This window comes from Limulus polyphemus, unplaced genomic scaffold (assembly GCF_000517525.1).
Source record: "Limulus polyphemus unplaced genomic scaffold, Limulus_polyphemus-2.1.2 Scaffold1870, whole genome shotgun sequence".
Lineage (NCBI taxonomy): Eukaryota > Metazoa > Arthropoda > Merostomata > Xiphosura > Limulidae > Limulus > Limulus polyphemus.
The window spans coordinates 33,399-47,620 of NW_013667480.1; the positions used below are offsets into that span (position 1 = coordinate 33,399).

The 14,222-nt window shown below is 36.2% G+C and overlaps 1 protein-coding gene across 1 annotated transcript in view; it reads left to right on the forward strand.

Moving 5' to 3' along the window:
* The window catches only part of LOC106465208 (coiled-coil domain-containing protein 63-like), a 71,311-nt gene that overhangs the window by 31,664 nt on the left and 25,425 nt on the right, over positions 1 to 14,222 (forward strand). Inside the window, exon 4 of the mRNA XM_022393064.1 lies at positions 5,165 to 5,346. Coding sequence (XP_022248772.1) covers positions 5,165 to 5,346 — 182 coding nt within the window. The remainder of the gene's footprint in view (positions 1 to 5,164; positions 5,347 to 14,222) is intronic.

Consider the following 14,222-nt stretch of genomic DNA (forward strand, 5'->3'; position numbering starts at 1 on the left):
CATGTCTATATGTGACACGTTCGACGCAACACAAAATTATGGAGTTTGGTTGGGAAGTTCTCCCTCCACCCACCATATTCTCCAAATATGGCACCATCAGATTACCATATTTTTCGTTTGCTGCGACACCATCTTAATGGAAAACGTATGCAAATGTGAAAGGTGTTAAAGGGGACATTGACATGTTTTTTGCTTCAAAGCAAAGTGATTTCTTTAATCAGGGCATTAATAACCGATTGTAAGATGGAAAAGGATCACTGATAAGAATGGAGACTATTTCCTTTAATAAATGTTTTGTTTTGATATATAAGTTGTTTGGGTTTTTTCATCTAAAAAAAAGTGACAGTAATTTTTATGACCTAATACAATCAGAAATGTGGACAACTCCCAATATGTTTGCCTCCCATTATTTGTATGATATCAATGTATTCTTCTTGGTTGGGTATTGTCTTCTGCCTGTGGCGATTCTCCACACGTTTGTTTGCCTTTAACTGAGGTAATTTGACATTTTGGTTTCACTTATGCATCCTTTTTTACCATTTCCGAAATAATTGTTGTTTTTTTGCATTTCTGGATCACATATGGTGGCGGGTGTTGTCTGGTCAGGTATGCAGAATCATTTTATAGTAACACTTACTCTACTCCTTTCTAATGCCCACTGTGGAAATGGCACATTTCTGTAAGACCACTGAATGCTTTACCTATGATTTATCTATATCTGTGTCTCCAGAGGATCGTCACTCATGGACTTTATGAGTAAAGCAGATTGGGAGTTTTGCCCATCCCTACTGACTCGTGATTCTTACAATCTGGGTCTTTCTGCTTTTCAAAATAGGGAAATGCAGACATCCATTGCACTGTCTTCAGTGGGTAATTCCTCCAGAACCCCAAAGTATCTTCCCGCTTCTTTCTTATAATGGAGCATGGGGGTCCTTGCCACTTCTGTTTCCCAGTCACTAAAGTGGTGGATCATGGAGGTTTCCTCACAAGTGGGTTTTGTACAATAACAAAAATCTCACAGTCATTGTTATGCTGCATATTACCATACAATATGGCAGGAAATCTCTTATGCAAGGCACTTCCTCTTAATGGACTGCACTTCATATAATCCAATACATACCAAGGGACTTCCCCTGTAGGTTTTTTGCCTGGGTGGATCTCACTTGTTGATTTTGCAAAATTATGCAAGATGCTTTATGTTGTTTTTGTCCTTGGAGCACACTTGGCATAATACGCCATATCCCAAGGTGCTTCTCCTAGATGTTTTTTGCCCAGGTAGACCACACTTGACCTATTCATATATAGTCCTCTAGCTCTAGCTAAGTATTCTCTTCACTTCCACTCTATGTGTCTTATCTTCTTTACTGAGTGAAGAGCATACCTGTTACAGAAGTAGTGCTCAACCAAACAGGTGTTCCTCATATTTTAATAGTGGTATACCTGCTTTTTTTTCATAGTGGTCGCTCTTATTATTTTTTGCACCTCCGCCAGCCCCCTCCACCTACCTCAATGTGGGATTCTAGCTAAGGGGAAAAGGAGGTAGTTCCATATCGGAAGTTCACATTTTCTAACACTGAAAATGTATTTTTGGTAGGTATTTACCTCCTCTCACCCACTGATTTACTGGTATTTTCAGGTTTGTATATGCCAATTTTCAAAAGTGAGGATTGTGCTACTAGTGTAGAGGGCGAAATGGGTGGAGGTTGGTCATGTGATCAGCACAAATTGCTGCAATGATGCAATAAATGTGGGGTTATAAAAGACTGGTGCACTGCTAATAAGATTTACCAATGCCTAGAGGGCAAATGAAGGTCGAGATAAATATGGGTGAGTAGAGTAAGTACCTATCAGAAATACGTTTTCAGCATTAGAAAATTTTAACATCTGAATGAAAAAAAAAGATTTTAATGGCTGTCACATGCTATTGGAGATTCTACTTCTCCTAGAAGTAAAGTTAGCAATTACTGATAATAGGAAGGAGTCTTTTTTATGCTATGAGATAATTCACAAAACGGGATCAATCAATTCAACCGACCTCGTAACCACCAAAAAAAATTGGAATAAACCTAAATTACCCTTTTTTTCTTTCTAGAATGACTTCAAGTTGTAACATGAAACTACATTTGTTTATCCTAAGTAGCTCTAAGTTCATAACATTATACATCTATTTATAATTAAATTTTATTGTTTTATTGCCCTTTGAACCGTGTCTAACTACTATCCACACCATTATAAGTTGTAAATCACTTGAGGAACATGCAGCTCATGTTACACTATCGAATTGCATTACCTACAAGCTGCTCGCATGCGTGCCTCATGAACCATTTAAATTATATTATTATTATTACTTATTTTACCTAATCTAGTCTTAAATAACTGTCCATATTTTTAGATTTTAGTTACTTTTACAATAATAAATAAAAAATAAATATGAAAAACAAGAAATAAAGTCCTTAACTAATCTTCTTTTTTCTTGCTGTTGGGTTTTGAAGAGGGTTAACCCTAATTTTTTATGCTATAGTTAGTAATGCACTTAATAATTTTTATTTAATTAAATAGTACACAAAAGAATATGGACTAATAACTTGCTAAAAGTAAACAACTTCACTTACCTATCAAAATTTTCCTGGTTTTCTAAATCTGCGACAAGAGCCATTACAAATTCATCCAAGCTAGTCCTTAACTTTACAACAGGAACGAATCTTGTACTGTGAGTGAAATTGACAATATTCTGTTCAGAATACAATATTATAGAATGCATCATTTGACAGAAGAAAACCTTGACTTTCTATTGGTTATAAGTAATATATAATGAAATGTAAGAGAGAACTATCAACGAATTGTGAAAGAGAGGATCTGACAGGTGGGTGTGGCAGGAAGGGTCTAATTTTTTATTTGATAGCTCTATAACAAAACAAAATTGAAGACTATAAAAATTATGGTTTGTCTGAGCAACAACGATTTTATAGAGTAATTTACATTTAATTTCATACATTTTCGAGGGGTGATGGATAAAATAGGGATGATGACATGCTAAAAAAAATGTATCACATGGGTTGCACTAGTGGAAATTCAGGATTTTTTCATATTCCCTTGTGGAATTAAGTACTGAAAACTTGTATACTATTAAAATATAGATTATTAGCTAAGGTTTTATTCTATTCTAATTGGTATAACATAAACAAAAAGTAGTTTAATAAAATTTTGAATGTAAGACACCTTGTGTCATGCACAGTAAAGGATACCTGGGGAGATAGTGTCAAAAGAGAGTCCAGAGTGAAAAGTTTTTGTCTAGCATCTCTAAAGGCATTAGTGTAGGGAACAAAACCTTCAAGACTCTCACTGAACATGACCACGATCAAAACCTGATTGGACATAGAAGTGAGAAATAGTGATTCCATGAATCAGTGAAAAGGATTTTTTTTCCCTTTCCTATATGACAGTGTCTTGGGTAAGAAGACCTGGTCTGAGGATGTAGAGATAGCAATCTGTGGACAAACAGCACAATTCACTCTGCTTGCGATGTCTGTAGGTCATCTTGCCAAGTCTGTTTGAGACCTACAACACGAATGAGCTATCAAATGGGTGATGCCCACTCCTATCTTTTTGTTGTCTCCAAAATATATGCAGATTGGAGTCCCATCATAGCTCTTTCCTGTCTGTATTCTTATCTGTGGTGTCCTCCCTCTTACATTGATGAGTTTTTTGCTCCAGTGGGTTCTGTCTTCCAGTTCTGGCAAAGCTGTTCAGTTTTCTTCAGCACAATACGTGTTTTGTTGAGTGGTATGCTCTTTTGCACGTTAGTTTCACTCGCTAGGTTTTCAGACTCCCTATTACATGGACGACTGGCTTCTGCTTGCCTCTTCCAATGCCTAGTCAGTCACTAACACCTGCTTACTTTTACGATGCTCAGATGGGTTTCTCATCAAGTTGGAGAAGACTTTACTACCTTCTCGCAGCATCTTTTTCATTTGGGGTTCTCTTCATTTCCTGTCTCAGTTGAGCACAGTCTTCTCCACGTTGGCCCTTCAACATAGAGTGGGCAGTCATGAAGGCCCTACCTTCTCTTTCTGCATGAGAGGTTCTCTTTCTTTGGGGTTGTAGTCTTCTTTAGAAGCTCACATTCCCTTTGGTCGGGCACATATGCACTCCCTTCATTGGATACCATCTCCCTTCCACCTAGGATCAGGGCTGACTTCATTTGGTGGCTCAACAGGGACTTGACCATGGTGGGGGTTCTCATTCCTCCACCTTGTACAGAGTCTCGCCTGTTTAAAGATGCTTCCTTGGTGAATTTAAAACATTTTACAAACTCTATACAGTTTTGAGGAAGCAATTCCAAGCATATACCTTTTCAATGAAAATATCACAACATAAAAGAATAAACAAGTTTCTTGTTGCTCTATACATAATGTGAGATTGATGCATGTATTATATCAATTTTAAAAGCTCAATCACCAAAAACCTGCCATAGAATAGAATATTCTGTGGTATTATCATTAATTCAGGCAGTTAAAACTGATCCAAGTGTGTTTCTCTTAATCCACTGTGTAATTTGTGTATATCAGTCTTGAATCATAAAACTTAAATGGACATGTTTGTTAAGATATTCTGATAGACATAATTGGTGAAGATAAGGAAGGTTTAGCTTTCAAACTTATTTTTATGTACTTATTTGAATTATTCTCTGTTTTAATATTTAGTTTAGATTTAAGGGTCTGGTATTTTCCTTATGTATATTTTTCTCATAATAAGATCATTTTAACTTGTTTTAATGCTGCTTTTGAAATAATTGAGATTGTTTTTACTTATATGAAACACTGTGGTATAATATCACCCAGAATATTATTATGTATGAAAATAACTCTTTTTATGTAAGATAAGTTTTAAATATTTTAATAACTTGCACTTCATCTTTTAATCCATTTACAGTTAAAACCATTCATAGTGAATTTATGTATAATCCTCTTTGTATTTTAATGTCATTTTTTATACTATTTGCATTAGAGCTCATAATTCAACTTTTGTAAATTAATTTTCAAGTAAATCCTAATATATATAAGAAATGCACTGTATTTATTGTATAATAAAGCTTTAATTCATGCTACAGAGATAAAACATAGGAGAGCACAAAATAATTCTTATTTTCTTTTTTTTTTAACAGTACACAAAAAATTTCAATGAACTATTAGCAAAGAATGCAAATCTTCGAAAAGACATTGAACACTTGTTAATGGAACGATCTCGATTTAATACCATTCATCATAGAATCAGCAAACAGTTGTCTGAAGGAAAAAAGGAAGTTATGGGGCTGATTGAAAAAGCAACCCATTCATATGACCAAAGGTTTGGTAAAGCATACACTGTATTAACTTTGCAAAGATATATATTACTATGCTACATCATTGACGTTTTGAAAAGCCTAAAATACAAGTTTACTAGAAGATCTCTCATTCTAATTACAAAATAATGGACGTCATTAGGCTTGTTATTCTGTTCAGTACTTTTAATTATAAGTCTGATATGGATTAAGAAGTATGAACTTAGTTATTTATTATAAAACCATATGGCTAGTCATCAATAATATAAATCATGGTCTCAGCATAGTCTGTACCAGCATTTCTCAACCCATGGGTCACAACCCAGAATTTGAAAATAAGTAATAGTTTAATAATTTATTTAGTAATACAGATAATGTTGCTCTTAAGCTACATCTAAACTTCAACATAACATGCTTCGACACAATATGAATTTGAATGTATTGTGGTTAGTGTTTGGACCTCATTTTTATAAATGAAGAAACATAAATGGTGGTGGTTTCTTGCTTTGGCCATATAATGTTTGACTGTTAAAAAAATCATAGGAAAAACATTCTTCTGCAACCATTTGATTACTTTTAAATAACAAATTGACTAAATCAAAAGCCAGTGTAAAATTAGTGTAATTCTTTCTTTACAATTGCCAAAAGTGAATTTGGTCTTTTTTTTTAGACTAATTAGCCTTTCGTCAGTCACTTCAATAGCCATTGTTCATAATTCTCATGATTATCTACAGCTTAAATCAAATAGTAGTAATCTTTTTGAGAGCAAAAACTCCTTTAGCTTTTGTAAAGCCATATTTATTGCAACCACACTGTATAATTCTTGGTATTGCCATGCACAAAGGTAAGGTTCATATAAAAACCCATCAAAAATCATTGCCCACTATTCCTACATTCTATAAACTGTAAGTGTTCTTTGCGAATTATAGTTTTCCCTCATGTGGGCCTCACTGCAAAATGGAAAGAGGTGGGTGGGGTGCCACTGTGTTTGATTTATTACATGAGCAATATCTTAGCAAACAGAAAAGATTGTTTTTTTGTTTGTTTTTGAATTTTGCGCAAAGCTACACGAGGGCTATCTGCACTAGCCGTCCCTAATTTAGCAGTGTAAGACTAGAGGGAAGGCAGCTAGTCATCACCACCCACTGCCAACGAATAGTGGGATTGACCGTCACATTATAACTCCTCCACGGCTGAAAGGGCGAGCATGTTTGGTGGGGTGGGGATTCGAACCCACGACCCTCAGATTGTGAGTCGAGCGCCTTATCCACCTGGCCATGCCGGGCCTAACAGAAAAGATAAGACATTCTTATTTTTATATTGTAGCTTGTCAATAATGGTAATTTGAGTTTCTAATTCATTCAAAACTATAGACTTAGTATTTTGACTTCACAAACATCTAATTTGAGCCAGTGCTGCATTCAACATACCACATGACACACAGAAATTGATGTTTAGCAGTGTTTTTTTATATTTACTTTTCAATTAAGAAATTGAGTAATTTATAGTACTAAAGTTTGAATTATAGTCTACAGTTTGATACCAAACTTATTGACATAAATTCATCAAATAAGGAGTTCAATAAAGTTTTGAATGTGAATCAACAAATGAGATGACATGCCATTTTACCTGTGATCCATCTCAAAGGGTTAACTACTTCAGCTAGATTATACAGATGGGTGAGTATTTTGATTGCTAAATTTCAGGGTCGTTTTCACAAGATCCTACTCTGTGGCGAGTGTTGTCTAGGCAGATATACTTTCATCAAACCAATTCCACACTAGCAACCACTAATTCAATATACTTTATCTAGTTTGCAACAGGCTCTGTAGAAGCATGGTGTTCCATAAGACCACCTTGAGGCTGACCGGGTGATGTCTCTGTGCTATGCTGGACCACCACTTATGGACTATCATGAGTAAAGCATAAGGCGATCTTGTCCATCCTTGCCAATCTTTGGATTGAGTATATTGGGGTCAGTTTGCATTTAAAAATATAGAGAACTTGGTTCACCTATTGCACTGTTCCTCAGGACTCCCCAATGCATATTACTCATCAGATTCTACTAGTAGGTCTATGTAGTCATTAACACCCCCAGTTTTTAGTCACTGGGATGGTGGACAGAGGCCTTTCCTCCATTGTGTTAGAATGATTTCCTCCACTGTTGGAGAAGAGGACAAAGTTGGGGCCTTCCTACCCAGGTCCCTGGACAACTGGAATTTACCTTGACCACACAATTGGGAAGTGAGGATGAGTGTTCATAATTCCAGACTAGACGAGTTCTGCTTCCTCAAGTTAAGTATTGTGCAGTAGATCCCATCATTCCGAGCCTGGGATGTTGCCTTTTGGACTTGTTCAGGTGGAGGTGAAAGTGTGTCCACTTTGATGTTGCTTAACTTCACATCATGATTCCGGTTGTTCGGAACACATCACTATATGGCTACAGGTTGGGATGGGGAACTGTTCTAGTTACCATCTTGAGAACACCATCTTCATTGTCTTTGAATGTCCATTTTTCACACTGACATTTGAAATTATGACACTAATAAATATTACTAGGTTTTTTTGTGCAAGAAGCTAAAGTCTTTTTCTAGAGTAGCTCAAATGTCAGCTGATGCGCTTTTCCAACGGAATATAAATCATGTTGGATTACCTTCCTGATTTTGTGTATTAGATATAGTAATACCATTTTCTCATCCTTCTTTAATTCCTCAATAAATTGCTTCTTTCTTAGTGTTTTTGTTTCTTGATTGTTGCTTATTAGCTTCTTCCAAATGTTAGTTGATGCTCTTTTCCAAGGAATTATAATTCATGTTGGATTACCTTCTTGATTTTGTTTGTTAGATATAGTAATACCATTTTTTTCATCTTTCTTTAATTAATTCCTCAATAAAATGCTTCTTCCTTTGTGTTTTTGTTTCTTAATTGTGGCTTATCAGCTTCTTTCATAGCTGATTACACAGCTGCCTCATTTGCCACTTTCAGATGTCATTGTTCATAGATCTCTTTTGATTGAGCCTTTCATCTTGAATAACCCCTAGTTCATAGACTCTGTCCCAAATATGGTTTGGGCTTAGTACCCTTATGTTTCTTGTCTTTTTCCCTATTTGAACCCATAGTGACTTGTTTGCTCCATCATCCTTCACTCAAATAAGTTATTTTCATTAATTGCATTTGCCAGAAGATGTTCTGATATTTATGCCTTTGATTTTTCTCAGAAGCCTTTAAACATACTTGCAGATCAAGCTTTCCTATCAAAACTTGGGTTGCAAGAAAATATAAGTATTGTTTTTCACTGTTGTACTACTTTCCCTGTCTGAGTAATGTTTTATGATGTTCAGTCAGGTGTATTTATTGTTACCTCATATATACTGAATTTTTTAGGAAAATTCAGAAAAGCTTATACTAAATATGAATGATGCTCCTCTGTTTTCCTATGACAAATTGACTTATACAGTTGATCCTCCTCATTTATTGTGATCTTCTTGAATACCTTAAAAAGTGGATTTTGTGTTACATCTCACCAGGTTTGCCATTTGGTGATGCCTTGGCATCTTGGTCACAGTATCTTATAGAGGCTGTCTTGTGGACAAATCTGGAAATGTTCTTGTTTATTGACATCATATTGCTGTTTTTTCAGTTTCAGGATTCTGTTTTCATTTGGCTGTGATTCTTCAAGCCAAATGGGAATTCTAGTAGGTGAGTTCTTCTATATTCCATGCATCTTTACCTCTTAAGACTCACACCCATGTTGTATATGGCAATACATATTTTTATACTGCCCAACACCCCTGTTTACAATTTTCGGAATGTCTGAGGCTGAAAAATTAAATTATTGGATTATAAAAAAATGAGTAATAAAAAAACCATGGTCTCTCCTCATAATATGAGACTTTATGTATGTATTTATCCATGCAGAATTCTTGCATGTGATATATACCTCTGCATTTATCCTACACAAAAATTCATTTTCTACACTGTAGCTTCATGAGAGGATGATATTCTTTAGAAGTGAACAAAGGATGCTATCTGGTAGCTGATGATGCCTGATATGTACCTCTTGCACTTCAATATAAAAGTCAATGCATAGCATTCAAAACATTGAAGATAAGATGTCTGTTCCACAAATGATGTCCGATAGCTCCAACCATGATGGGTGTCACTTTGTATCGTTCTTCTTATTTTTTGTTAACCTCAATTAGTGTTCCACTTACGCTATCCTAGAGTTGTCAAGCACATCCTTAGGTCAGCCTAGGTTGTTTCAGTTCTCTCTGGGTGCACACTGACAAGGCCAATTGTGTGACTTGGCCGGCCTTTTCAGAGTGATGAAAGGGTCTTATCCCCAGGAGTCCATCCAGTCAACTTATGGGATTAATGTACTTGTCAAAATTCTATATCAAAATTTGGTATATATAGTATAATAACATCTTGAAATTTATTTGTATAAGTACTTTTTCTTTATGGAAGAACTTTAATAAGGTAATTGTTATGTAAAAGAAAAAGCACTAGAAAAAATTGCTTAGAACTATATTTGGACATTAATCTGTAAAAAAAAAAATAAAAAAATAAATGTTCTTGAATAACAGTATTATTTTACAGAATTATTTTGTGCATTGTATTGTATTCAGCTTAAAAATATACTATAATAAAGTAGTTCCCAACAAATTATACTGCATTATCATCTTGGAATAATGGTGCTGCTCACCCTTTTTGGTGACCATTTTTGTTTGATGTAGTTTGAAAGTCAAAACATTGCCTTCAGATGTAATAAACATGAAATTTGGATTCAGAATTTCAAAATCATGGGTCAAACAGTGCTTGAAATATTTTATCATAACGGTAATATGTAAAATTGGCACTCATCCTATTTTTAGGCAGCCATTTTATTTTTCTGCTTTTTAAACATTACGCTTGATAGATGCAGCTTGGCAGGCAGCATAAATGGGTTTTGCATCCCCAAGCCCCTGAGAAAAAACTTTTTATCAACTTTTACTCCAAAATGTCTGAGGATATTATATTTTCTGAAAATTGAACTAGTCTAATTCATAGGATTGAAGATAAGATAACATTTTTGTTGTTTATGAAAAACATTAAATAATTGACCAGTTAATCCTAGAATATAAGGTAAGAGTAAAGCTTCATCTTTAATTTTCTTATACCAAGATTTTAATCTACTATTTTCAACAGTCATTAAACAATTACTAAATTTATTAAAAGCTGTATAAATAATATTTGTATTTAATGCTCTTTCAACATCCTCATGTTTCTTTAATAACAATTCCTTTCTTAAACATTCTTTTTTAATGCATATCTTCAAATCTCTGTAAATGTAAGTATAAAATGCAAAAAGTTGTGATACAGTATGACATGATTTTTGATGTGGCAGCATGACAACAGCAGCAGCCCTTTGATAAACAAATGTTTCTTAATTACCATACATATTTTTTGTAACCTACAAATCTCAAAAAGATAAATTGTATTTTTTTCAGTTACATATTTAAATTGAATTGATGATTTTATACTATTTCACTAACTAGCAAATTCTTATAATGTACTGTTACCATGCTACCACACCAAAAATGTGCCATCTACACATCTAACAAAATATTCTGATAACGTACTTTCCCTCCACTCACAAGATTAGCTTCTCTCGTTTTCTGCTACCCTCTGTATGCAAACTTTTCAGAAACGCATGCCTCAAGTCTTCATCACCCCTCTGTTGGAATCCAAAGTTCCAACATGTCTTTCATGCAAATAAAGTCAAGTTATAGTCAGTAAATGGGCAAAACTGGAACTCTTGGCTTCGTCAAAATTAAAACCAAAAATATATATATATATGTATACTTTTTACACTTCTGACAACCAAATAAGATTTGATAGATAAATTTTTGCCACCAATTTCTTGATAATTTAGAGAAAAAAAACTTCGAGTTTTCATCATATTTAGTTTTAATTCTTTAGAAAACTTCTTCTTCCAGTAGTAGACACAATGCCTATAGCCCATTTTGTAGCTCTACGCTAAAATATAGCACACAGTAAGGCTTAACATCGAAGTCCTAATAATCAATTAATTATCCAACTTATCCAAGCCCAATTTTCTCACCTTCACGACTCTGTTAAAATATCTTTTCTCCCTTCACTTTCTGTCAGAGGCTCTTCACAGGAACCCTAAGGGGTTTTCTGCTGAAATTCTCCCCATTCTGTGTTGGTTCAGCTGTCATCTCAGCTATCACGCTTCAAATGTTGTTTGTTTGTTGTTGGGACCTCTTGGGCCCATGATTCGGTTCTGGAATAGACCTGTCTCCAAGCTCTTGATCTGAGGAACCTCTGCATGGTGCCGTTTTTGTGGTGTTATGTGTTTGACTATGTTCCTGAGACTTTGAAGTTGGGGTGGCCTCGGCCTATCAACATTCTACCCTTACTAACTTGGTAGCTCATTTGTCACAGTCGGGGCCCAGTTTGGCACTGGTTCCTGTCCTCCAACCTTCCCCTTCCCAACCTCTTCCTTTCTCACCCTCCCACGATGCCACGGTTTGATGATTTATTTGATGACAGACGATCCGCCAACAGCAGTACCAATGACTACATCATCATTTTGGGGCCAGTGGGATCTCTTCTCTTGAATTTTATTCATCAGTGGGTACCTTTTCTCTCCAATGTCTGGGTTCACAGAGTGCTCTCAGAGCATTACATTATCCCCTTTATCTCCCTTCCTCCATTATAGAGTGTTCCTGTTACCTTCTCTTCTTTTTGGGATCCCTTAACATGCCAGCATCTGTCAGAGATGGTTTAGGTCCTCATTACACAACAGGCTATCAGACCAGCTCCACCAGGTTCATGGAGGTGTTACTCCTGTCTGTTTGTGGTTCCCAAGAAGACTGGGGACTGGCATCCTGTCATCAATTTATCCAATCTCAATCAGTATGTTCACACTCCTCACTTTGCCAAGAAGACATACATTTCTCTGTGGAGGGCATTTTCTCCAGGATGTTTTTAACATTTACCTACACATTCCTGTGACAGAGCATTCACATCCGGATCTTCAGTTTGTCCATCGGGGGTTGTACCTATTTTGCACCTTACCTTTCAGCCTAGCCTCAGCCCCATACATGTTTTGTTGTGTGGTCCACTCTTTTGCTCTGCATATTCATGCCATGGGGTTGTGCTTCCACGTTTATATGGACGACTGACTTCTTATTGCTCATTCCAAATGCGAATTGGCCTGTCACACATGTCAACTCCTGGCTGAAGCTGCGCAGATAGGCTGGTTGGTCAAATTGGAAAAGTCTCCTTTATCCTATCTAATACCTTATCTATTTGGGTGTTTTCTTCAACTCCCATCTCAGTTGGGCCTAATATACTCGTTTCTGGCTCCATTCTATGGAATGGACCATTCACCATTCAGAAAGCCTTGTCAGTTCCCTCACTTGCAGCTCGTGAGGTAGTCCTCCATGACCCCTGGGAAGGGCCCATATGTGGTTTCTTTAATGTGTCCTTCAAGATCAGTGCAACCTTGCCTGGGTTCCCTTGGATACTTCTATATCCCTTCCCTCATCCCTTGTAGATTATCTTCATTGGTGGTTGAACAGAGCCCACACATTGGTGGGAGTCTTGCTTCCTCTTCCGTGGCCAAATTTACATCTGTTCATGGATGAATCCCTTCAGGGCTGGGGTGCCTGGGTGGATCACCAGGAAGTTTGGGGTCATTAGTCTGTAGAGGAGAGTTTTCTTCACATCAATGTTCTCGAACTCCTGGCTGTTTGTCGGGCTTTGGATAATTTTCTTTCTTTTGCAAGCCACTGGTTGGTTATGATCAAACAATTTTACCATGCTGGTTTATATCAATCACCAAGGTGGCACCAGGTCTAGATCCCTGTGTTTTTGCACTATGGATCTTCTTTATTGGGCCCCCACACATCGAATTTGTTGGATGGTGTGTCATGTACTTGGTGCTTTTGATCTTGTAGCCAATCATCTTTCTCGACTGGATCAAGTTTATCTTACGGTGTGGTCCCCGCATCCTGCTGTTTTTCAGTGTCTCTGTCTGCATCTGGGCATGCCCCATATCGATGCCTTTGCAACTGCCCTCAATCACATATTACCTTCAGGCTCTTTATTTTCACAATTCTGTAATACACAATCAATATCTTGTCCAATGTGAGTATTCACAATATTTTTTTTGCAAAGGACACATCATTATTGTTATCTAATACAGGATTTAAAATTCTTTAAAAATTGGCCAGGCATGATCCAGTGGATAACATACCAGGCTGTGATTCTGAAGGTCCAAAGTTTACTGTAATACTAAATACTACTTCACATTTATAAAATTGGGTACAATATAAGAGCAACAGATAGTCCCATTATTTGGTTTAAAATCCTGTAGCAAATGACTGCTTTTCTTCTCATTTCTTGTTCAAAATTAGGGATGGCTATACCTGAACCATAAATAGAGATCCAACCTGGCTATTTAGCACATATTTGCATAAGGTGACTTCAGATGGAAAATACTTTTTAGAGTATTTTAACAATCCTCTATCATTTATTGAATTGTACTTAAGTTGAATTCAAAATAGTGTTATGTCTCTGTATGTTTGTTTGTTAATTTTTCTATGATACAAGTCCTTTCTTAAATAAAACTTGTTTATTCTTCCTCAATATAACTTTGCAATACACTTAATTTTCACAGTTGCACACACTATAGTTCACAACAATTCACTCACTTTCTACCGCGCTTAGCTCAATTGTGCGTCTCTATCTCCGCCTGTCAGCAACTATAGTTCCAATCTCTGTATCTGCTATCCTCGGTTCACGCCGACCGTAACTGCTCTCCTGGGTTCCCCACTCTCTCTCCTTCTCTCTCTCTTCTTCGTCTAGCGCACTTATATACAATAATACCGCC